This window comes from Pempheris klunzingeri, chromosome 3, assembly GCF_042242105.1.
Source record: "Pempheris klunzingeri isolate RE-2024b chromosome 3, fPemKlu1.hap1, whole genome shotgun sequence".
NCBI lineage: Eukaryota > Metazoa > Chordata > Actinopteri > Acropomatiformes > Pempheridae > Pempheris > Pempheris klunzingeri.
This window is the reverse complement of record NC_092014.1, coordinates 4,981,290-5,004,763: the sequence shown is the minus strand read 5'-3', so window position 1 is coordinate 5,004,763 and position 23,474 is coordinate 4,981,290. Positions and strand designations below refer to the sequence as shown.

General features: G+C 41.8%; 2 protein-coding genes across 2 annotated transcripts in view; both read left to right on the top strand.

Annotated features, from left to right (window-relative positions):
* LOC139199075 (extracellular serine/threonine protein kinase FAM20C-like) overlaps window positions 1–23,474 on the top strand; it is a 31,164-nt gene that overhangs the window by 6,588 nt on the left and 1,102 nt on the right. The window lies entirely within an intron of this gene.
* Window positions 783–23,009, top strand: LOC139198732 (dynein heavy chain domain-containing protein 1). The gene is made up of 44 exons (XM_070827658.1): window positions 783–900; window positions 943–994; window positions 1,294–1,491; window positions 1,584–1,787; window positions 1,884–1,994; window positions 2,133–2,289; window positions 2,529–2,783; window positions 3,054–3,197; window positions 3,645–3,744; window positions 3,982–4,214; window positions 4,331–4,574; window positions 4,795–4,952; window positions 5,520–5,645; window positions 5,792–6,068; window positions 6,263–6,390; window positions 6,663–6,860; window positions 6,932–7,024; window positions 7,194–7,422; window positions 7,539–7,664; window positions 7,763–7,860; window positions 7,994–11,132; window positions 11,229–11,349; window positions 11,515–11,671; window positions 11,775–12,057; window positions 12,167–13,721; window positions 13,939–14,044; window positions 14,425–14,539; window positions 14,633–14,819; window positions 15,054–15,156; window positions 15,538–15,666; window positions 15,912–16,103; window positions 16,217–16,636; window positions 16,766–17,181; window positions 17,473–17,564; window positions 17,700–17,876; window positions 18,122–18,300; window positions 18,998–20,032; window positions 20,126–20,300; window positions 20,451–20,525; window positions 20,726–20,951; window positions 21,110–21,201; window positions 21,283–21,432; window positions 21,750–22,369; window positions 22,501–23,009. Exons 1-44 carry the CDS (start codon window positions 783–785, stop codon window positions 22,927–22,929), a joined length of 13,422 nt encoding a protein of 4,473 aa, XP_070683759.1. The 3' UTR covers window positions 22,930–23,009.

Sequence of the window (23,474 nt, the reverse complement as noted above, 5' to 3'; positions counted from 1 at the left end):
AGGCGACAAATAGGTTATTGTATGCAGTTAAACTGATAAGTGTAAAAGTACTCATATTAGTATGCATATTAAAATTCTGCTTGTCTTTGTCTTAAACTATAAATGGTCAGTTTTTTTTTAGATACACCAAACTAGAACTAATGTAGTCTAATACAACAGTCCTGCAATGAATTAATGAAGCTTATAATGTTTGGTTTTGTTGAAACAGTTTTAGATGTAGATTTAGGTGTTATTTCAATTATATGATCATTTTAGAGGATTTAGTTTGTAGTGGCAGGTGTATCTATTATTTTGTCCACCCCACCCCTTGCAATACAGTTCTGAATCTACACCTCTCCAAAAACCGTTTCCACAAAAGCTGAACATCAAGATGTTAATGAAGGGAGGTTTTATTGCAGAGCTGTTGCATTAGACAACATTAGTTTTAGTGAGGTGTACTTCATTAACCAGCAACTGAGTGTATGTTTATTGCTTCCAACGATGAACATGCTTCTTATAGAGACTCTTCTAATTTCATGAACATCTCATCTTGTTTCCAGAGTCATTTCCCAATGTAGACTGGCAAGACACAGTTCGTGGTGTCTGAACCTGCTGATGGTATTCATAGAGAGATCAGCAGCATGTTCGCTGCCCCTTCAAAGGAAAGATCTCATGATGGAGCTGCTCAGACCTGTGGTAAAGACACTACCAGGCCTGGCTCCAAGGTTAAGAAAAAGACCCGCTCTCCTGAAGTGACTTTACCACCTCTGTGCAGGGAGATACCTTCTCTGTCAGCAGCCTTCATGGGCAGGCCTCTGTTCAGTGGTACCAACATCCTCAGAGGTGTCCCCTCAGTCAGACCTTCATCTGTAGTGGAACTCCCTCATCTTATAGCCCAAGTGGGACCTGGGAGAGCCATACGTGACACAAAATGGACAGAAGGACCTCGACTAATGGCCTCAGCATTGGGGACCGACATACCCATCAGAGCTGTGGATGAGTTGGCAGCACAGAGGTAGATGCACCCATTAATTCTCATTCATTATGTCACTACTTCAGAAAAATGAGCATGATCAAATATTTCATGATGATGATGATGATGGTATGTATTAGGACTAGGTGTGTCTAATATGTCTTTGACACAATGTCTGTTGGTAGTAAATATAGCTCAGACACAGTTTAATCACGAAGAACTCTGTCCCAGAGTGATTTTTTCTCTTACCAATGTGTCATAAAGACCTGACAAATTTAGCTGTCAACATTTACTCCCCAAATGTCTTCATTCCTGAATTAATTGCTCTGTTATTGTTTCAGTCTCACGGAGAAAAATGAATCAATAAAAGTCACAATGTGTAAGAATAAAAAGACAACGGCTGTGAAAGTTGGGAAAGCAACCAAGCCAAATAAAGCTCTGCTCACTGGCACAGAGGTAGTTCATATCTTTGCCAGGAAAAGAGACCTGGGAGAATTGGAGCTTTATTACCTAAAAGAAGTGGATGAGAACTCATACAGGTACACAGGTGTTCTTATATAGTAATTTAATTCTGCTTTAATGCACACAGTTTAACAATGAATGCACATTAATGAGTCCTCTTTCTTTTTAGGCCCTATGACCTGCGAGTTGTCAGTTCCGGTGAAGCTGGTTCTGACTACTACATCTTCTCCCCTAACACTGTACTACATGTGACAGAAAAGGGTTATGGTGGACTTGTCAGTCTGGCAGAGTGGTACAGAGAATCTTTGTTGTGGACAGCTTTGCAGGAAATCCATTTTTTCAGGGACTTTAGACTGCAGAAAGCTTTCACTTGGTAAGAATATATAAGCTATGGTGTCTGTGTCTTCGCTTGGTTTGATTTTTATCTTCACGCTTTGTCTGCACGGTGCTTTTTTTTTTGTAATGCCAGGTGGCATAGACATGTGCGCAAGATCTCCTTTCAGCACAAGTGTGAGAGTCTGCAGGATATGCTCGTTATAGCTGTGCCTCAGTTCAGAAACGCTGTTTTTCTGTTCACCAGGTGAGTCACACACGTGCTAAAATACATAATGAGCTATTATGAGCTATTTTGGATTGATCTTCACTGTTAGATAGACAGATGTTAAGCTTTAATATTAATTGCTCAGATTACCTGGTAATGATAATGTATCTTTTACAGGATAATTGAAGAACTGAATGGGGCACACTGGCTGCCCCAGGAGGGGTCTAAGACCTACACACTGCTGGAATTCAAGAATGTTCTGATAACCATGAATCAAGAGTGTGTGGAAATATTGGAGAGGTTATCACACTGTCGTGCTGCCATCCTAAATAGGGTACCATAATTATTTTTCTGATGTAAAACAAAACAACAACAAGCCCAAACCTGTTCTAAGGTATAATGACGCAGCATTAGACATTTTTCCGTTGGTTTATGAATAAGACTTCAGTGTGCAAAAACAAAAATAACAGTTACTGGGAAAGAAGTCTGCTCTGTTGCAGAATAGATGGGCAACTCTTATTAAAGAAGCACTTCACAGATTTTTTTTATTGCCGTGATGATTTTCATTCTCAGGTGAAAGAGGACTGCTACAGGGAACACCAGGAGCTGCAGCTGCACATGGAATATACTAAAAAGCCGAATAAATGCTATGAACCCATTCACCTTCATCTGGCTCACCAGCAGGAGCTGAAGAAGAAATTGGACCGCTCTGAAGGAATCTTGCAGAAATTGGGCAACTTCGCTGCTCTCACCAATCAAATGATCGTGCAGAGTCTCGTCACAATCATCCGACAAGATGTCATTTCTTTTCTCAACAATGTTTTGAAGGTGACAAGAGCACTCTTCAATTCTAGAGCAGAGCAGCAGCGTTCCACCACACAAATGTAAACACAAACCTTCCTGTCAGAAAAAAAAGATCAAAATACAATTGTCTTGTCACCTTGATCTTTAACACAGTATTTTCAGATAGAGCACTGTTGTATCCTGCTCTTTAGCTGTTGCCACAAAAGATATTGGTACAGAATTTGAATTACTATGAAGAACGACTGATTGAGCATTGAATTAAATGAATGTTATTGGTGTATGTTTGTTCATTAGAGGAAGACATCTCAGCAGCGCTGTCTCTTCCAAACTGAGCTGTGTTTCAGTGCCAATAGCCAGCTTACTGTGGACCCACCACCACATCTGTTCCAAGAAGCAGTGAGTGAAGCACTCCTAACTGTTGGCGACTCTATGATTCAGGTAATTTACACATTTTCACAGTTGCAAATACAGCTACACCTACATTACAGTGTACTTTTCAGTTGTGGGCGCTGATTAGTGCGAATGCTGCTGGAAATGTGTTTAATATTTGTGAAAACATTTATTTATGTCAGTTGATAATACGAACACCCCATTCATGAAAAAGTTACTAATATAATGACTGGATAGCAAATTGAAATGTGAAAAAGAAAAATGAAGTATGACTATATCCAAATGGTTAATTTGCACAGAATATATGAAAATGAAAAATTACATCAACATTTCTGTACAGCATCAATAAGAGCATCATTTCCAGTAAGACAAATGAAAGTATTATGTAGGATTAATACTTGCATGATATTTGATATGTTCATTACATCTCTTCAGAGTTTAGAGTTTAGATCATGTATTTATCACCAGCCTCATAACACCTTTCCTCTCCGGTAGATGTGTGATTCCTGTGGATTCTTCCTGGAGAGCAACTACAGTGTCTTCACCTCTCAGGATTTAACCTCTGACGTCAGTGGTATTGATCCTATTATTACAGGTATGGCTATTAGCATTAACGTTGCTGCCTGTTCTGATTTCAACTGATCTGCGCTTCTGCTGACCCAAAAACCAGAGTATTCATATGAAAATGTGCCATTGTGTCATTCCTGTTGCTGTATGGATGAATGTGGTCTCGAAACACAAATAGCTGTAAAATCTGATTAGTTATATTCTTGTCATTTGTTCTATAAACAGTTGGATGATTATTTGAGTTTCCATGTGCTTTAATTTCCAGCAGAGAATAAGAACAATGATGGAATGACTGGTCACAGAAAGTTTTGCTGCTGGCGATTGCTCAGAGACCTGTCATCTGACTGGCTGGTGCTGCCTAAACAGACCCCGCTGATGGTGCAAGGCAACAGGGTGCATGGCTGCTACTATCCGCTCCCCAAGAGACAGCTGGAGTGGCAGATCAGAATCGATGATGTTACAAAAGGAGTTGAGAAAGAGCAGGCCAGGATCATGCAGGCAAGACTCATTTTGAAAACAAATACTGGCCAAAGTTAGTGCATAATTAGTAGGTGAGTTGAAGAATTTACACATGTTCTCATGTTTTTTAGTAATTTTCACTGTTCTCTGGGCAGGAAGCTGAACTAGAAATCCAGCAGCTGTGTGAGAGGCACTCATGGTTGGTGGACATCCATTTGTTCATTAGCCAATGGAGTCGAGCCTCTTTGGACTCAATGAAGGGTCAGCCTGCTTTACTGTATGAGGAGCACATGAAGAAGGTACGCCACTGGATCGAAATAATCCACACAGTTCCTTCATCAGTCTCTACCTCCAACCAACTGTTCATCATCCAGTGCACCCGCATAAAGGAAAATCTAGGTATGTCTGCTCTAAAGGAATAAAAGTAATTACATCTCCTTTACAGAAACTAACCTTTCAAAGCCAGAAAGAAGTATTGAAATGTTTCTCAAAAGAAATGACTAGTTATTGTTGCCTAGCTTTGTAAAACGGTAAACTGTGTGGTCAGTTGATGGGCTGAAAGAACACTTTCTTATTTTAATGCTGAATGCTCTAACACTCTTTGCCTCTGTTTTTCAAGGGCAACATCTGAGAATCATTGAGGAGGAGGTGCGAGAGCTGCTTGCTGAGCAGATAAAGCTGCACTCAGAAAGCCTCATATCAGACTTGGAGAGGGCTACTGCTGGACTCAAGACAGAACCCAGAGACTTACATGAGCTCTCTAAATACACGTTTCTGGTATAGAAACTCTTTAAACCTGCATGAAAAAGAAAAGCATAAAAAAGAAAAGCATGTACTGTAAAGTGGAATAGATTACTGGTTATACAAAAGTGAAATAGCAACCCAAAGGATGAAAAAAAAAAAAACACTCAAAAGACAGTACCCTAGATTTCTTTTTTAACCTTTATAAGTTTTGTAAATGGAAGGATCAGATCCTCGGAGACCCGTGTTTTGGTCACACATTCACTTGTATTGAATTATTCATCCCACAGGCTCTGCTTTGTCAGAGCAAATGTGTTCTGAATTTAGATTCCATTATCCAACAATGATCGGGCATTGCACAGTGCATTAAGCTCTTCAGTGGCACAGGGAAGGAACACTGACCAAAAAAGTGATGTTTTTCACATGAAACTCACCAAGTGCTGCTATTACATAGCACTTTGATCTCCAAACTCAAGTTCAAAACTACAGACAACAACATTTAAGTTATATAGTTTTTGGGTCCAGGAGATTTTAGATCACTAATTAATCATAGTTTGTTAGCCATGACAAATTTGTGAAATTGAATCTGTCTTGTCTCTTCAGGTGAGGGAGTCTGTGAAAATGTTGGCTGAAGCACAGAAACGTTTGGAGTACATTCACTCCCTCCAGGACACTATTAGCATGAACTACAGGAATATGACTGAACAGGAGGTGACTTTGGAAGAAAAGGTCTGCAGGCATAAAAGTGAAAATGATGCCATTAATATCTTAATTGCAGTTTTATGGATCATTTGGGAACATTTCAGCTGTTAAAACACATCAGTTATAGATGTTTATACTGCAGTGTGTGCTTCTCTTTGTTTTTCTTTATTTAGATTCGGGCCATGTGGGATTGCTTTATTCCCCCTTTGAAGCAAGCAGATAGCTTTGTGTGTCATCATCTTCCGTCAGTGGATAGTGCATTGGACACAATGTTCTCATTTTTGGTCTGTGACCTTAAAAATATGATCTCTAAAGCCACATCGGGGCCTTTCCTTGACCCAGCCCAGAATGCAAAAGAGATGGTCTCCACACTGAACCTTTTGTGTGCACATGTGCACCATCTCAATGCAAAGCTGGAACAACTATGTAGGAACAGCCAAAACCTACAAGGTAAGATGCATTAAATTATGGATATATATATTGAGTTTATTTATGAAAAAATTGTACTATTAGTTTTGACCACTGTTAGATTAAACATGTACAGTATGTTAAAAGTATGTTATTAAGAAGCTTAACAACAGCAAAAATGTATATACAAACATCTTAGTCTCATCAGATTGTTATGTTTTATTACCTCCTATTAGAACATCCAATGGATTTTAACAGTTTGACATCAGATGTTCAGAAGGTCAAAGCCCGTAAAGAGTTGTGGGAGTTGATAGCTGTGTACACATCATGGATGGATGAATGGAAACAGCAGCTTTTCAGTGAGGTAACATGTCAAATAAACCTCTCTTATTGACAAGATGTTAAAATGGCAAGGAGGTAATTATTTGTATGCATTCATGTTAATGACAAACTAATTTAATTAACATTTACTTGATCTTGAATTTTCCCTCTCCTTACATATCTCTTAGACAGGCAGAGATGCATTACACCATTCTGAGCTAGAACATTAAGATGATGTTTTGTGATGAAAAAAATAAGCTGTCCCCATATCCATTTAACTAAACCAACTAATCTTTTGAAATATTTTTCTGTCAGGTTGTGGTGTCACGAGCTCAGGAGAGAATTGCCAAGTGGAAGGACCAAGCTCTGTCTCTAACCAGTGTCATTCCTACCCATGATGCAGTGCTGCAGGAGACTTTAGGAATCCTGGATAGCTTAAGCCATCATCTTGCAGTCATGGCCAAACTACTGAGCCCTGCACTTAAACATAAACACTGGAAAGGTATTTTCAACCATGCTCATATTGTAACACATGCATGCCACCACAGCTTGTCTAAAATGATCAAAATACAATCCATCTACTAGGCATGGGTCTGCTGTGTGTCCTGGAGAAGAAGGTGACTGTTGCTGAACTGATGTCTCAACAAGTTAAAGTTGACGAGAAACTTATTACCAAGGTGAGAGCAGGAGAGACGTTAAATATTTGGTATGTTATTGCAGTGCTATTAAAATCGGGAAATAAGGGGTTGAAATATTTGCAGTTGAAAACAGGCTCAATAAACAACAAACCTCCTTATACAGTATGTGATTCACACATGATGCACATGGTGCCTTTTACTCTGTCAGATATGCAAGGATGCACAAGCAGAGCACAAGATGGAACAGGCCCTTCAAAAACTTCGACAAGGATGGGAAGCCAGACTCTTCCAGCTGGATATATTCAGTCTCCCTGCTTGGCAGCATTGTGAGCTAGAACATGGATTAACAGTTACAGAGAAACCCACAGAGGGCACAGTTTCAAATCTGCAAGCTGCCAGTCAACACTCGTGTAATGATGTGAGATTCAGAGTCACTGGTGAGACTGAATAAAAAGTTAACAAATAAATAATGCAGATGTGGTCATCATACTCCATTGATATAGGGAAATTCACTCACAAGTTGCTGGTATCTGCTATGTGTTTTCTAACTCAGGTCTGGAAATTCACTTTGCTGAGATAGAGAATGATTTGATGACTCTGTCTGCCATGTTGAAGTCCCCACACAGTGTTCAGTGCAGGCTGCAGATGGAAGATTTGGTCCATTCACTGCAAGATCTTGGTAAGGTGGATACTCAGAAAATTGTTAACATTTACAACCAATTACAGCAACAGTATGAACATTATATTGCATTTTGCTTTGCCTTTTAATATTAATAGGGAAGCTGCTACATTTATTTGAAAGATACCAGCACATATGGGCCTTCCTGACCAAGATGTTCCATGAAACATCCTTCAATGTTCAGAGGATGGATCTGGTATGGATCTGTGTTGTCACAGTTCAAACATTTCTTTTTTGCAATGTCATGAAACTGGAGAATGTCAAGAGCTTTGCTTTAAGCTTACATTCCATATAAATGCTTTTTTTTGTTATTTTCATTTTTTCATTAGCTGGAGCAATTCCAACCTGTTGATGAGACATTTAAGGAGATCATGAACTCTATATCAAGTGACCCTCGTGTGATGAACTTCATCCGTTTCAAAAAGACAAATGAAAGATTCCATAGTAATAGCCTTTACCAGATTTTCATTGATGGTCTGTCAACAATGGAGGCTATTTCCAGCCAGTTGGTGGATATCCTGGACACCCTTTGTGAACAGTTTCCAAGGCTCTGGTTCTTGAGTGACAGGGAAATGATTCAACTACTCTCCTTTAACCCAACGCCTTTCACACTGCAACCCTTTGTACACAAATGCTTTAAAGGGGTACGTTGGCTTGAAGTGGATTGTGAAGTACCATCTGATACAAGAGACATAAAGAGATGTAGGGCTACATCTGAAAGCCACAGACAGGTGAAAGTGCTGGGGGTTTTTGGCAGCCTCCAGGAGCACATAATCTTTCTGTCTCCACTGGAACCAAATCTGAATGTCCTGGTTTGGCTTTGTGCCTTTGAGAAACAATTAAAGTCGACCATGGTACGGCTCATGAAACAATGTGCTGTTGTGCGAAACCAACTTGAACCACCCAGTCAAGATTCGGCATGTGATAAGAAAGTTGGAGACATCCTGCTCCACATTGCTGATAGGAGGAAAACTGCACTGCCTGCGCTGGATCTGCTGTCTGAATATCCGCTTCAGTGTCTGCTGGTGGTTGAAGAGGCAGTTTGGTGCAAGGTTGTTTTGCAAGCTTTCCAAGAATCAAACCCACTGAAGTTGGGCAACATCAAGGCACACAACTCTGAAAAACTGAAAAGCCTTGGCCATTCCATAAGGGATGGCGCCTTCGGGGCTAAAAGTGAATCTCTGGTTTCTAAGTACACGATTATGCGTCTGAGTGCTTTAGTGCAACTTGCAATGAAACATGCACATCAGCTGTCTCGACTCATGGCAGTACAGAGTGTACCTTTGGAGTCGTCTTTTGAGTGGCTAAGTTTGATGAAGTATCATATAAACTCAGAGGACAGGGGTCGAAAAGGTAATGACGATACAACATGTTACGTGGATGTTTTGGGACATCGACTCCAATATGATTATGAGTATTTCAGTTCCGAGGACTTGGTGATGGTGCATACTCCGTCCACAGATCGGGCCATACTGGGGATTCTCCTTGCACTGACAAGCTACAGATGTGGGTTTGTCATGGGACCTTGCATGTCTGGAAAGACAACGACTGTGGCCCAGTTAGGAAAAGCACTGGGACGGCAGGTGGTCAATATGCAGTGCAGTCCAAGCATGAGACCCGGTGTTGTTCAGCGGATACTGTTGGGTGCCCTCCAGACTGGAGCATGGCTCCTGATGGACTCTGTGGATTTACTAACACAAGGGGTCTTGTCATTACTGGGACAGCATCTAGTACACATTCACCAATCCTTCTCTGAGTTACCAAGACAAATGAGAGAAAGAGTGAATGAGGAGCCTGAGGCCAGGACTGATGATGGTGTAACAGGTTGCAAAAACGTTGCTGATTCAGAATGCCATATGGTACTCGCAGGGAAAAGCATTTCTGCCAGCCTAAACTATGGATGTATTCTAATCTCATCTAAAGGGTATACATCTGAGGTGCCAGAGAGTCTGCGATGTGCAACCAGACCAGTTGCTTTAACTCATCCAGATTACAGGATCATTGCAGAAGTAATGCTGACTTCAATTGGTTTTTCAGAGGCCATGTCTTTAAGTCGACATCTGGTGTCCCTCATCAGCCTGGCCAAGGATTCCCTCTGTCTGCCTGATTTCATCACTGATGAGCAGAGCTGCTGTCTTGTTGTCTTGCAAAAGATAATTTCCGCCTCTGAAATACACTTACAACAAAGTGTAAGACAACGAGAGGCTAAAGGATCGGCTGCAGAGCAAACTGATCTCTCTTCACAAGTGACTGCCAGAGCTGAAGACATGGATAGAAAAGAAACTGAAAAGCCTTCCAGGATGTGCAGTACTCATTTGTCAGTTATACAGGGATTAATGGAGGAGACAGCCATTGTCAAAGGGATTCTTTCTGTCTTATTACCTGCTCTTTGTGAGCACAAGAAAGCCTCACAGTTCTACACCATTTTCAAGGACACATTCCCTATAGCATGCCAGTTTCCTCTTTTCCAACAGCACATTGAGGAAGAGGAAAAGAACCAAATTAAAGATGCATTTACAAAAGAGTTACAAAGGACATGGTCTCACTCTGACCCAGAAATAATTTGCAGGGGTCTTACACTCTACCAGACCATTAAATTCTCTCAGGCAGTTATGCTTGTGGGCCCCTCAGGTAGTGGAAAGACAACCTGTTACTCTGCTCTAGCTGAAGCACTCAATTGTCTGGCTGCTAAGGCAGTAGAGCATGAGTTTGAAAATGACAATACGATTAAAGGAAATAACCCAGAGGCGAGGAACTCTGGTACAGCCTGGAACTCTGTCGACATTATGGTCCTATTTCCTAACGCAATGTCCCATGAAGAGATGTTTGGCTGCTTCCATGAAAAGAGAGGATGGCAAGATGGAGCTGTTGCAAAGGTCCTGAGAGATTCAGGATGTCATGAGCCAACACATCCTACAATCTGCAACAAGAAAAGCAATCAGACACCAATAGTGAAATGGCTGGTAATGGATGGGAACCCTGTGGGCCAGCCCGGCTGGCTAGATTACTTAACCACACTTTGCAGTACTGAGGACCCATTTTTATGCCTGTCATCGGGTGAAACACTGCCATCCCAGTCACACCTTAAGCTACTTATGGAGATCACTGACCTACGTGATGCATGTCCCTCTGCAGTGACCCGCTGCAACCTTGTTTATTTCACAGGTACTGACCTGTGGAAGTCTGTGTGGAAGAGTGAAATGGATGCTGTCTCTTTTGAACACAAGCTGGATCAAGAAACCTTGAAAATGTGGAATCGTCTGGCTGAAGATATTTTCTCCAGCACTCTCAGTTTGCTTAGGCAAAAGGCTTTAACCTCTGCAATCCACACTGGAGTAGAATCCTTTAAAAATCACACATATGGACTGCAAGAAATCATGTCATTTGTTCGGATCCTGCGTGCCCTCCTACAGCATTTTGGGAGGGAGATGGAAAAGGCTGAGGAAATAGCACAAATAAATAAAAGAGGTATAATCATTACACATTAACACATAACCTTGTAAGCATGCAAACTAGTTAATGTTGTGACTTTTATTAATACTGTATCACTTATTCTCCCACCAGATATACCTCCACACAGAAGTGGCACAGCAGGCACAGATTCTCACACTAAACAATACCTGCTGGCCAGGAATCTTTTTCTCATGGCTTATATTTGGGGATTTAGTGGACACCTGCATCCTCGGTAAGAGAATCTTAATGAAACTTATTATGTTGTAGCATATATTAATGCAAATTATTCTGAAGTATTTAGTATGAACATATCTAGTCACTTATTTTTTTTTACCAAAATTAATATTAATCACCTATTTTCTTGATATATTCATATGTGTATATATATATATTTCAGCCACTGGCCACAGTTTGACTTGCTAGCCCGTCAAGTGCTGTTTTCCTGCCGGTACAAAATTGTGGTTCCAGATGAAGAGAGTGTGCTTGATCACTTTTTTAGCATCGACAGCAAGATGTACCCCAAAAGCACACTGACAAATTTCATCACTCCCAAGGTTTGTCCTGAACATGATGTCTAATGCAGTGAAAGTACATACATGTAGTGGTCACTGAATTTAAACATTTGAACTAACAGCTGTCTTAAACCTGTTTACATAGTATGGGAAATGTACCTACCTCCTGAACCTGATGTTGGAGGCAAACCAGCCAGTGTTACTTGCAGGAGAGCCCGGCTCAGAAAAAAACAGCCTGTGCAAAACTTTGCTGAGTTTTGACAAGCCTCATATTAGCCTACCGGCCAGTCCACTCCTGAACTCTAGAGCCCTGCGCACTATATTGAATAACATCAGCTGCCAGAAGAAAAGTGAAGGTGCTGTGGGTTCCAAGCCAAAACAACTAGGACTGCTTCTTTTTGTGGATGATTTGCATGAAGCCCCTTGTGGTGAGTAAGAGTGTGTACATAATGGAGAACTACTATGATTCAATTTGAACCTGATTTTCCACTGTGTGAAGCTTTATAAGGTTAATATTTCTACTGTTCCTGTTGATAGATGTCTTTGGGAAGATGTCAGCGGCTCTGGAGACGCTACGTCAGAGCATTTCAAAGGGAGAGATTCTAACATTTGATAATTACCACTTCAAGTTATTGAGTTCTGGAAGCATCAGCTACATGGCTACCTGTGTCTTTGGATTAGGAAGTCACCACAGTAATGTGATATCCTCCAGGCTCTCACGCCTATTCTCTATCTTTGTGCTGCCCAGTCTGTCTATGGACGTGATATTATCTATCTATTCTCCTCGGCTAAAAATCTGGCTCAGACAAATGCCACTTAAGGAGAGTGGTGAGGATATGGCATGCTGTATCATCACTGCAACTAAAAGTCTGTATCATGCAGTACGTGACCAATTCCAGCCCACTGTGCAAAGGCCCCATTTCATATTTTCCCATCGTGACATTCAGAAGGTGTTTTGTGGGATGTATTTGTGGCAGCCTAACATCCCAAACACAGGGACTGTTCTGAAAAAGGAGAATTCACTACCAGGCTTTCCTCCAGTCCTATCAGGACCTACAGCATTAGTTTTTGATATAGTGCGTCTCTGGATGCATGAGTGCATGCGTACATTCAGTGATAGGCTTTGCTCAGAAGATGAAAGCAAAACTCTTGTGTCACTCATAGCAAAGGCAGCAACAATTCACTATGGAACTGCTTTAGTTGATGAAACGCAGCCTGTCAATTTAGATGACCCACCTACTGTCACAAGCCATGCTATTCACCAGTTACGGACAGACACACCAGGTACCTGTAAGCCAATCGGTCAGAGTCTCGATACACAAAATCTCCTTCAAGAGGCAAAACCAGCCGGTCAATCTGCCCCAAAGACAGACCATACATTGTCTGAACCCTCCTTTCCATCTGAAAACAATCGCTCAAAAGAGGCAAGTCTAAAAACTCACCCTGTGCAACCCCTGATTCTTCAGCATATGGAGATTATAATGGCTAAGCTTACATATGGTCCTGACCTCTCTGAGGCCCTAAATGCCATGAGTCAGCAGCACAATTTTAAATGTAGCGGTTTTTATCAGGGCCAAGATGTTGATGTACTACAGCAGGACCTGTGTGCACTCATTGATAGAAAAGAGGAAGACAAACGGCATGGCGTTGATAATGACTACAGCATTACAACCAGATGCTTTGTACACAGACAGAGGGTGAGTCAGCTGTTACATATCCTCAGGGCGCTGCTCATACCTGGAGGACACGGAGTGCTGATTGGCTCAGACAGAGGCACAGGCCGTAAAACCACCGTGCGCTTAGCTGCCTATGTAACGGGCTACCAGTTGATGGAGGTGCATCCTGGCAATGAGTATAAATTGCATGAAATCCTAAAAGAGGCTGGGGATCAAACTAGAGTGGATGGAGTTAATGTCATCATACTGGTCCATGAAGAAATTAGCCAGTCCGTCAGAGAGAGACTGTTGGTGGCGATGGACCACAAAACCTGCCCAGGGCTGTACAGCGATGAGGAGCTGAGAAATCTTGTTTCCAGAGTGACTTCTTTAAAGGACTCGAGAAGATACCTCATGGACAGTTGGATGTTTGAGAAGTAAGAGGAAAATACATCATTAATCAATTAGTCCAAAGTACATGTAATGCCAATGAACTAAATTCATTTATAATGTAGTTTTGCTGATAATGATTGTGACATGACATCAATTGCAAGATTGAGCTTATAGAAGAAAAAAATCTACTCACGCTAAATATTTGAAAAAGAAAATGTGAATACACCGTAAACCATATTCATTCTCTTTCTTTTAACAAAGGCACATGAGCCAAATCCACAGAAATGTACATGTGTTCCTGTTACTTCCCTTCGTCATGCCAGACAGCGGGGAGATACCTACCAACTGTGGAACCCATGGACGGAATGTAAATAAGTTTTGTCTTTGAATTAAACAAATATCACGGAATAGTTGTACCGATACTCAAAAACAAAATACAAGCAGTACTTTTGACCTGTAAGGTGGAGAACTCATTGCAGGCACAACTTTAAACATGTCCTTTTATGTTTAACAGTTGGTTACTTACAGGATCAAACTTCGATTAGTGTGCAGGACTCTTTGTCTGTCATTTAGTATACAAAGTCTTGTGTATAGAACCATGTGGACCCTATTCTGATATGGTATTTGGCACGGAAAGTGCTCAGTATAGCAAGCGCAGGTTGTGTCATTAATTATGTTACATTTCTAAAGTAATTTTGAATAGTAGACCTATAGTAAATGAATTTGTTTTTATCCTTTGTGATGGAGGCACAACTGACCAAGGCCATGAGCTTCAGTTGCTGTGTGGAGGTGTACCAGCCTTGGTCCAACCAGTCTTTAGTGGATGTTGCTGCTCAATGCCTCAAAACCAGTGCCCACAAAAGTGAGTCACACCACCAAAATGAGTCTTTTCATTTTTACCACTTTGTGTTATCATCATGTATCAAGACATATTCTTTTTCCTTTTTCTATTTAGTGGCAAGAGAATGCTCAGAGGCTAGCTTGTCAGTGGTTATGGCAGGAATCCACCAATCTGCATGTCAGTATGCTTCTGTCCTTTTAAGAGCTCAGCCTTTCAGCCCTCAGACTTATACAGAGTTCATTACCCACTTTGGTTACCTCTGCCGCCATCTGTACGAGCAACAGCAAAGCCAAGCTAACAGGTAGTTGTTCTGACTAAGGTAACTGGGTAGTACTATTTCTTTTCTCTTCCAGTTCCAACAAAAAATAAATAATAACCTTATAAACCTCATTAACCATAGTAACCTTAATGTAGCTTTTGATGCAGGGCTGTTTAATTGGATCAAAATAGACTGTACAGGTCTAAATGATATTTATTGACCCCCTATTATGTTTTTAATGAAAGGAGACACTGCTCTATCATTTTATTCTTTCAGAGTTGCCACTGTACTATCTCATTTGGATGTCATGAACAACACAGCTGTGCAGCACAAACAGCACTTAATAAGACTGCGAGAGAAGGTTGCTGAAGCACAGCAGGTAATGTAGAGCAATTCAGCATATGCAGTTCAAGACGGGTCAATACTCTGTATAAGGTTGCCGCAGTATTGACTGCCACAATTTCTATACCACAAGAGGTTATTTTTCACCACCGTCAAAAATGATTTAAACAACCTTCTAAGCAATGTATTCAATGCACTTGAGAGACTGAATAACATACAGCACACCAAAGAATTCTTATTTATTGATTTAAAATTGAGAAACTCTTGCCATCTCGTTTTGCAAAGAGGAGACTATGTTAATGTGACTCTACACATGTTCATCAGTAAATATTGTAATTTGAATATTTATATCAAAACATTTTTCATGAAAATTACAAATTTAGATATCTGCTTTTTTCCCTTCCTCGCCATCCTGCAGTATGAGAAAGATCTCCTCAGAGCTGTAGAATGCCAGAAGAGTCTGCTCGAGGAAGCCCAGGACACATGTACAGCAGCAGAGAACAAGCTGTATAATCTGGAAGAGCAGATAAATCACGCTCAGATACAGGTAAACAGATTTCCTGTTTTATTCAAATCTGAGTTCATATACTTTCAAGAAGCACCATATTTGTGAACTGAAATCTAACTAATTAGAGCATTAGATAGATAGATAGATAGATAGATAGATAGATAGATAGATAGATAGATAGATAGATGTACTTTATTGATCCCTGACTGGGAAATTGTATAAATATTTGTATAAATACAAGTGTAGCAGAAAATGAACCCATTGTTTTTAAATATTTTTCCCAGCTGAGACCCGTGTTCCTGTCAGCCCTCAAGATTCTTAATTGTCTGAATCCATCTGACCTGGAGGAAGTGCGCCACTACAGAGATCCACCTGATGGAGTGGTGAAAATCCTGGATGCTATTTGTTTGCTGTTTAATTGTCCACCAGGCTGGGAGAGTGCTAAACAGCTTCTTAGCCAAGATAACTTTTTCCAGGTACTTGGGAAAAAAAAAATCTTTTCTCGTCTTTTAATGACGAGTCTTACATAAGTTTACAATACTCCAAATGCTGTCATAATGGACTACTTTCTGGCTAATGTCTCTCCTAGGACTTAGAGTTTTTTGACCGCCACAATCTGACGAATGAACAGCTGCAGCAGCTCAGCCAGATAGTTCACAGTCCCCAGTTTGTGCCAGAGTCTGTGCGAGAGGTGAGCAAGGCCTGTGAATCCCTGTGTCGATGGGTCCAGGCTGTGTATGAGGGCTGCTGTATGCAACACCACCTGCTGGTCAAGCAGCAATTGGACGTGCTGGCCAAAGAGGCACGAAGTCAACTGCACCTGGCCAAGCAGGAGAAGGAGGATGCATACCATCGTCTAGAAGATGTCAAGCTTCAGCTGCAGCTGGCACAAAAACATCTGGAGGAGCAACTGCTGGAGCTGCACACAGCTGAGAGCACAGAAAGAGAAGTTATTACAGCTGCAGAGCAGTTGGAGGCACATGTCAAAGGCTGGCGGGTTGCTGCTCAGGTAACACAAAATTTGCAAAAATATTGTTCATGTCACTTAAATATATCCCTTTAATTTGTACTTTACAAAATTTTGTGGTCTGTTTTAATATTATTTCTTATTTAAGTGATTGTGATTTTCTATTTTCAGGAGGCGGAAGTGATTAACCAAACCTTACCAGGAGATTCCCTAATCCTGGCTGCAGCCATCTCTTATTTCGGTCCCTTCGGACCTGATACGCGTACAGAACTGCTGAGCAAGTGGGGGGAGCTTTGTCGGACAGGAAGGATTAACATAAACCCAGAGGACCCCAGAACCTCCCTGTTTACACACTCTGACACTGCTCCCTCTCAACCGCTTCTCGGTTTTCCCGTCCTTGTGTCTGAGAGGCTGCAGCTGCCTCTGGGTCTGGCGTTAGGTACGCTCCAGGATGCTCCATCTGCCAGAATGATTGTAAAGCTGCTGCTCTGGGGCTGCAGGAGTGTTTGGGTTCAGCGCTGGCCTTTACTGGCAGACACCCAGCAACATCTAGATATAAGCTCTCAAAGCTGGTTTATCACAGGTGGGTCCTTAGGTTTACAAAACACCTGTGCTAGGACTTCACATTTGTTGCACCCTGTATGGTCTAACCACCTCTGACATTCTTGTTTTCATAATCACATGATATGGTGTTGAATTGGTGATGACAGCACATGTATTTAAATTTCAGACTGCCATGAATCCTTTAATCCTACAGTCTATAAAATATTGTTTTTTACCCTCTTTGTACAGTGAATTGCTGCAAAGTGTACGTGAATTGTAAATTGTATTTAAAAACTTAAAACCAGCACAATAAGTGTCTGTTCTGCAGGAGAGAGTGCCAAGCTTGAGAAGGAGGCTGAGTGTGGGATGGTGATTTGTGCCGATGATCCAGAGCTGCTGGACAAGCTGGACCAGGCTGCAGAGAAAGGTGAAGTAAAGAATGTTACACAAATGAAAAATACTTGCTTTTACATAATCTAGTAGTTAATTTGGTATCCAATGTTGTGTAATTTCTATGTTACATTGTCATCATGATAAAACATCCTAACCTTTCGTTTTGCAGGATTGAGAGTCCTAGTAACTCACATGGAGCGTGCGATTCCCAATCCACAGTTTCTGGCGAGACTGACACGCTCTGCGGGATGTTGCCTTCCAGGGTTAAAACAACATGCTCAGCCAACCCATCCTGAATTCTGCCTCTTTCTTAGCACTCATCTGCCGGTCCAACTGCTTAACAGTGGTATGAAGGATTTTTAGAGTCAGTACAACTCGACAGGGGTATTCTCTGTTAAAGTCACTTACTTGGCATTTTGGTTGCAACAGAAGTGCAGGATTTATCATCTCAGTTCAATAAATGTACAGGAGAGAGATAACTTTTCACAGATCATAATCACACGGTATTAAGAAAGTAATGAAATAGGCACACACTCCTCTAACACATCTGAAAGCAGTGGCTGATGAGCTATTCTTGCTTTTGTTCCTTAGAGATCCATCCGTCCATCTTGGCTCAGGTACGCGTGGTTGACCTCTCTCTAAGCTCAGAAGAGATCCAGGAGCTGATGCTGACACAGCTGCTGCAGTCTGAGTGTAAAAAGCTGCTGATTCGACATTTGCAGTTTCAGAATGACAAACAGTTGCTGCAGAAGAAGCTGGTCACAGTAAAGGTGACAAGACTACAGTTTACTATTATATCAAGCAAATACTGTGTAGTTGAAGGAAATCAGTGTGGGACATTTCTTTTCTATTGAACAAAACAGTATAGTTTGAAAAGTGTTGTGATTTCTGCCTTACTCAAAATTTGCCTTGCTCAAAAGATTACAAGTAGGCTGTGCAATCAGTGAGAAACTGTTCCCCTCTCACATATCATCACCATCATCCCTGCTTTCACCTTCTTGAATTATAGCACAGCTTGCTGTCATTAGTATTTGTTTCTGTGGCTGCTGGAGGCCAGTTTTCTTCTTAACTATGCACCAAAGCCATTTTGTGAATTGGGGCGCGAGTAGTTACAGAATCCTTCATTTAGTTAATTTACATATTTAGAATATTTAGTTAAAACATTTTTCATCTAAATGCTCTCTGTAGTTTGCCTATTGCCTGTTGGGCTTAAATGATTAATCATGATTATTGGTTAATCATTTTCCTGATCTGAGTATTCTAATGTGTATTGTCTCTACACATGTTAGTCCACGTTATTTACTGTTTCACCTTGGTTGCACTTTGAAAGGAGGCTGTGTGGATGATGTGGTGAGAATTAAAAGTAAAGCTGGGTGCAGTCCTCTTATAAAGATAGATGATAATGTAAGCATCTGCTGTTGTTTGTAGCTGCTGTACATCAATTGACTGTACACAATCTTGTTTTAGGATGCTGTCATGGACTACATCCTGCATTCTAACACATCATTGCTGCAGGACTCTGATGTTCTCTCCCACATGGCTGTTTGTCAAGAAGAAACAAACAAACTGCAGGCTGAGATGCAGCAATTGAGTGAGGAGCTGGAGTACCATGAGTCCCTGCTTGCTGCGCCCCGAAAAATAATGAAGCTGGCTGCTGCCCTCTACCAGGCTCTGCAGGAAGTGTCCCGTCTTTCTCCTGCCTACTACTTTTCCTTACGTGGCTTCATCATAGTCATGCAAGAGGCTTTCATTGTGGAGGGCAGGCCATTAGTGTCATATGCCATTGGGAAAGTGCCATGGTGTATAATACCAGAGGTCACAAACCAGATGGTATCCCAGCTGTTGGTCCACTACAGGCCTTGTCTCATCAAGAGCCATTTTGCTGTTCTGAAGTTGCTGCTGTCTGTGGCCCTACTCCAACACAACCAGCTCTGCTCTGAGGCTGAGAGGGTGGCTTTCCTCAAGGGCCTTCAAGACATAGAACATCCTGTCACCAAAATAAAACCCTGTTCCTCTCCTCCCACTGTCTCACCATCCACAAGTGCTCTACCCAGCTGGATATCCCCTGATATCCACCCCGAGCTCCTCTGCTTGGAGAAAATCCCGGTCTTCAGAGGGCTGATTGCCTCGCTCTCTGCTTGCCCCACACAGTGGCAGGAGTACCTGCACTTCCCTTCCTCTACTGTAGCTGGGGGTGTTCCCTGTCGCTCTCACTCCCATCTATCCCTGCTACAACGGGCTATCCTCTGGAAGACCGTGCTCCCGATCTGCCTGGAGGGACTATCTGGGGCCATGGCTGCCTACCCACTCTGCTTGCCTGGACAGACAGCTGGGACTGAGGCCCCTCACACTGGGAACCCAGAGGCCCTATCAAGATACCTTGTTAAACATGATGGCCCCATAATTTGTACTTTGCCAAGTCCTAAAGGAGAAAAGTGGATAAACATTCAGCCTCTTCACTTAATAAACAAACTGGCCCTCTGTGTAGCAAAAACAAAGGAGGTAACACACATTAGTTCATTTCATTTTCAGTTAGTATCCATTAACAATGTACATTAACACAGTGCTTCATTATTTTTAATGAATATATTTCAGGTCCAGGTGAAAGTGATCTCTTTTGGGGCTCTGTGTGACAGAGAGGTAATCCTCTCAATGCTGGACAAAGCTGTTAAAGATGGCCACTGGTTGGTTTTTAACAACTGTCACCTGTTGGAACAGTGGGATGATAAAGTAGTGGCTCACCTCAGCCAGTTGGTTTCTTCTTCCAGAGGTAGGTAATCCATCAAGAACAAATTTAAATTGCATTTGTACATTCATTGTCATCAGCAGATACTTACAATCCTAGTTACAATCAAGTCTTTCTATTTATGTATCTACCTGTCTGCCCACTTGCCTGCCTGCCGATCTACCTATCACACAGGGGAACGATGCCTGTTACACCCATGCTTCCGATTGTGGTTTATAACTCAAGAATATGCTCCATGCTCCATCCCAGGTAGATCTATTATACTGGCTAACTGCTCTGTCCAACTGTTTCTTTTTAAGTCAGTCACCTTTGCTGCAGTCCAATCTTTCTTTCTAAATCTAGTCTAATCACATTAACCTAAACATGAACTTCTTTTTGTATTGGTTTTGCTCACATTGTAATAATGCTTATGATTTTAGTGATGATCTTTATCTTTGATTACTTAACAGGGGCAGTGCGAATGTGTGCCCTGCCTCTGGTCTGTGACTCCCCCTGGTATCTGGAGGAGGAGCTGATCTTTTCCTTGCAACAGGTGGTGTCCATCATACAGCGTCATTCACTGTCGGGTGTCACAGCAGGCGACATGGAGCTCCTCCTCCGCTGTGCCATCTTCCACTCTGTGTTACTGCAGAGACAGACCTATAAATACCTAGGCCAAGGGAGAATCTACAACTGGTGAGGAAATGTGCCCACATACTATATACTGAGGCTGATATATGATAGAGTTGGCTCCTCACAAATATTTGTATATATGTAATAATCAGTGTCTTAGTATTTTAAAACTATATTCTTCAAATGGATTAAGACTGTGTGCTTGTGCATCTGTTTGAAAGGAGTCATGAAGACCTCCTGGCTTTGATGGATGCACACATTTGCATTGCCAGCCGCTGCTGTGACAAGACTAAGGCTTTGCAGTATTTAACAGGTGAAGAAGCACTAGCAGATAAAACTACCCTCCTTGATCAGTTACAATATGCCTTAACCTTCTTGTACTTTCCATTCACAGTCAATCTAGTGCATGGAGGTCATGTATTAGACGCGACAGATTTGGAGGTGGTGCAGAGTGTTGCCAAGACGTGCCTCAGCAGGGAGTCACCTCTGTGGGCCAGTGCACCACACATCCTCTCAAATATTATCAGCAATGCTAGCCACTTTGGTAACCACACAACTTTCTAATGGAGCTGTATTTTGCATAGTTTACATTTTACAAGCTAATTAGTGGGACAGTGAACTGGTGGAAATGGAGCATACAAAGATTTTTCTCTTCACTCTTACATTTTAAACATTTAACTAAAGCCTTTATTCAGTAAGCTACGTGATTACAGCTTTTAAATCAGGCTGCATTTCTAAATCCACATTACAAACAAAGAGTAGCATGGAGTATTAGAGTAAGCATTAGAGCCACAGTTTTTGTCTGCCATCCATTCTGTGTAAGTACAGTGTATTTATTGTGACTATGTGTTATATCCTCAGATTTGTCAGGACTACTGGAGATTTTGGATCAGGGCCTTCAGGGTTCAGCGGACATCAATGACCCCCTTGTACTGGGCTTCAATACAGATGTGGCAGCTGAAATGATCAAGATTCATAGCCAAAATTTGAACATACTGCTGCAGGCCTCTCAAACTCCTGAAGGAACAGTGAGGAGTTTCTACACCCAGATAAAGCAGCCAGCCACAGTGCCAGTCGACAGCCATGCCAGACTGCAGGCTCTGAAAAGTTACCTCTCACAGAAAAATGACAGCACAGTTACGAATGCAGGAGCTGCTTCTCACAGTCCCCTACGTGACTTCCTCCAGGCTGAGTGGGATGATCTCATTGATTTGGTGTCCTCGCTTCTCTCACAGCTCCAACAGCCCGTTCAATACAACATGTCGACCTTCGCTTCCCTCCTCGAGCTCAGAGACTTGTCGAGCTTGGAAAAGAGGGCAGAGTTGCTCAGTGCTTATCTCTGGCAGCACGACACTTCAGACCCACCTGGTGCTTATCGACTGTCTGCTTTCAAAAATGCCAAAGGTTTCCTGGTGGCAGTGATGAGAGAGGCTGCCTCAGTAAATCGCAAATATATCAGTGATATAGCCCTGAATTTTCAGGTAACAAACAAATACTAAAATTGGATTAAAATTTTGAAACCCAGTGGATGGAATTAGTTGATTTCTAACTATTGCTCTAACTGTTTGGAGGTGCTACAGATTGATTACTTGTATTGTTCTCTTCCCTCCAGGTTCTGAGTGACAGTACAAACCCAGCCTCACTTCCCATAGAGGCTGTGTATTTGTATGGCCTGGAACTGAGAGGGGCATCATGGGATACACAGCTAGGAGCAATACAGGACACAGTCTCTCCCCAACCATGCCTAATGCCTCTTGTTTGTGTCAACGCTCAAATCAGGAGCACAAATACTGCCCGAGATACTTTCCCTTGTAAAAGCTCACATTTAAAGGATGCTAGTAATGTCCATGTCCAACATGTTTCTCCATCGAGCGCCCCACAGTTACCCCTCTATCACTGCCCACTCTATCTCGATGGGGAGTGGGAGAGTGGAAACTGGGGACTGGCAGATGTTAATATTGTCATTAGGGTTCCCCTTCATGCCGAGCTTAGTCCTGCGTTGTGTAGTTTGAGAAGGGTGAGGCTAGTGAGTACGCTCTGACTAAACCAACCTGGTTTTACCTGCTGTGAGGAACCAGACTGAGTTAGTCCTCACTCATGCTACATGAGAAACCATATAAATGTCATCAGGACTACTTTTCTCATAAAGTTATATGATTTCCTGTTGCTGTGTAATGCCTCTTTATAATTTTATATGCTGAATTTCTGTTTTTCATTAAATCTTTTACACGATAATAATGTCTATTTATGGTACTTTGTATGATCCAGCTGATCCACCAGGCACCACTGGTGGGTGTGCTCCGAGGTGTGGTGTTGTGCACCTGTAACCACACCCAACAGTGATGTCTTGATGTACTGATACAGCCTGTAGTACACGCCTTTATCAGCTGTATTCAGGTGGTGTTAAGTGTTTTTGAAAGTGGTTTGAATATGTATGTATATACACAGAAATTCATATGCACCCACATGTAGAAACACGTCTGCACTTGTCTTCAGGTCTGGGGTGGTCAACGCGTCAGTGTTGGCATATTTATCGGATTTATGAAGCAAAAACATTGCAAATGTTTTAATAATTGATGAACGCAA

What these genes read in the sequence shown, in the direction of transcription:
- LOC139198732 (XM_070827658.1), top strand. Translation starts at nt 783, where the DNA reads ATGGGCAGGCCTCTGTTCAGTGGTACCAACATCCTCAGAGGTGTCCCC. An exon ending in CTGCAGAAAGCTTTCACTTG is followed by an intron (nt 1,788 to 1,883) that starts GTAAGAATATAT and finishes TTGTAATGCCAG; the next exon opens with GTGGCATAGACATGTGCGCA. An exon ending in AGAAGCTGGTCACAGTAAAG is followed by an intron (nt 18,301 to 18,997) that starts GTGACAAGACTA and finishes ATCTTGTTTTAG; the next exon opens with GATGCTGTCATGGACTACAT.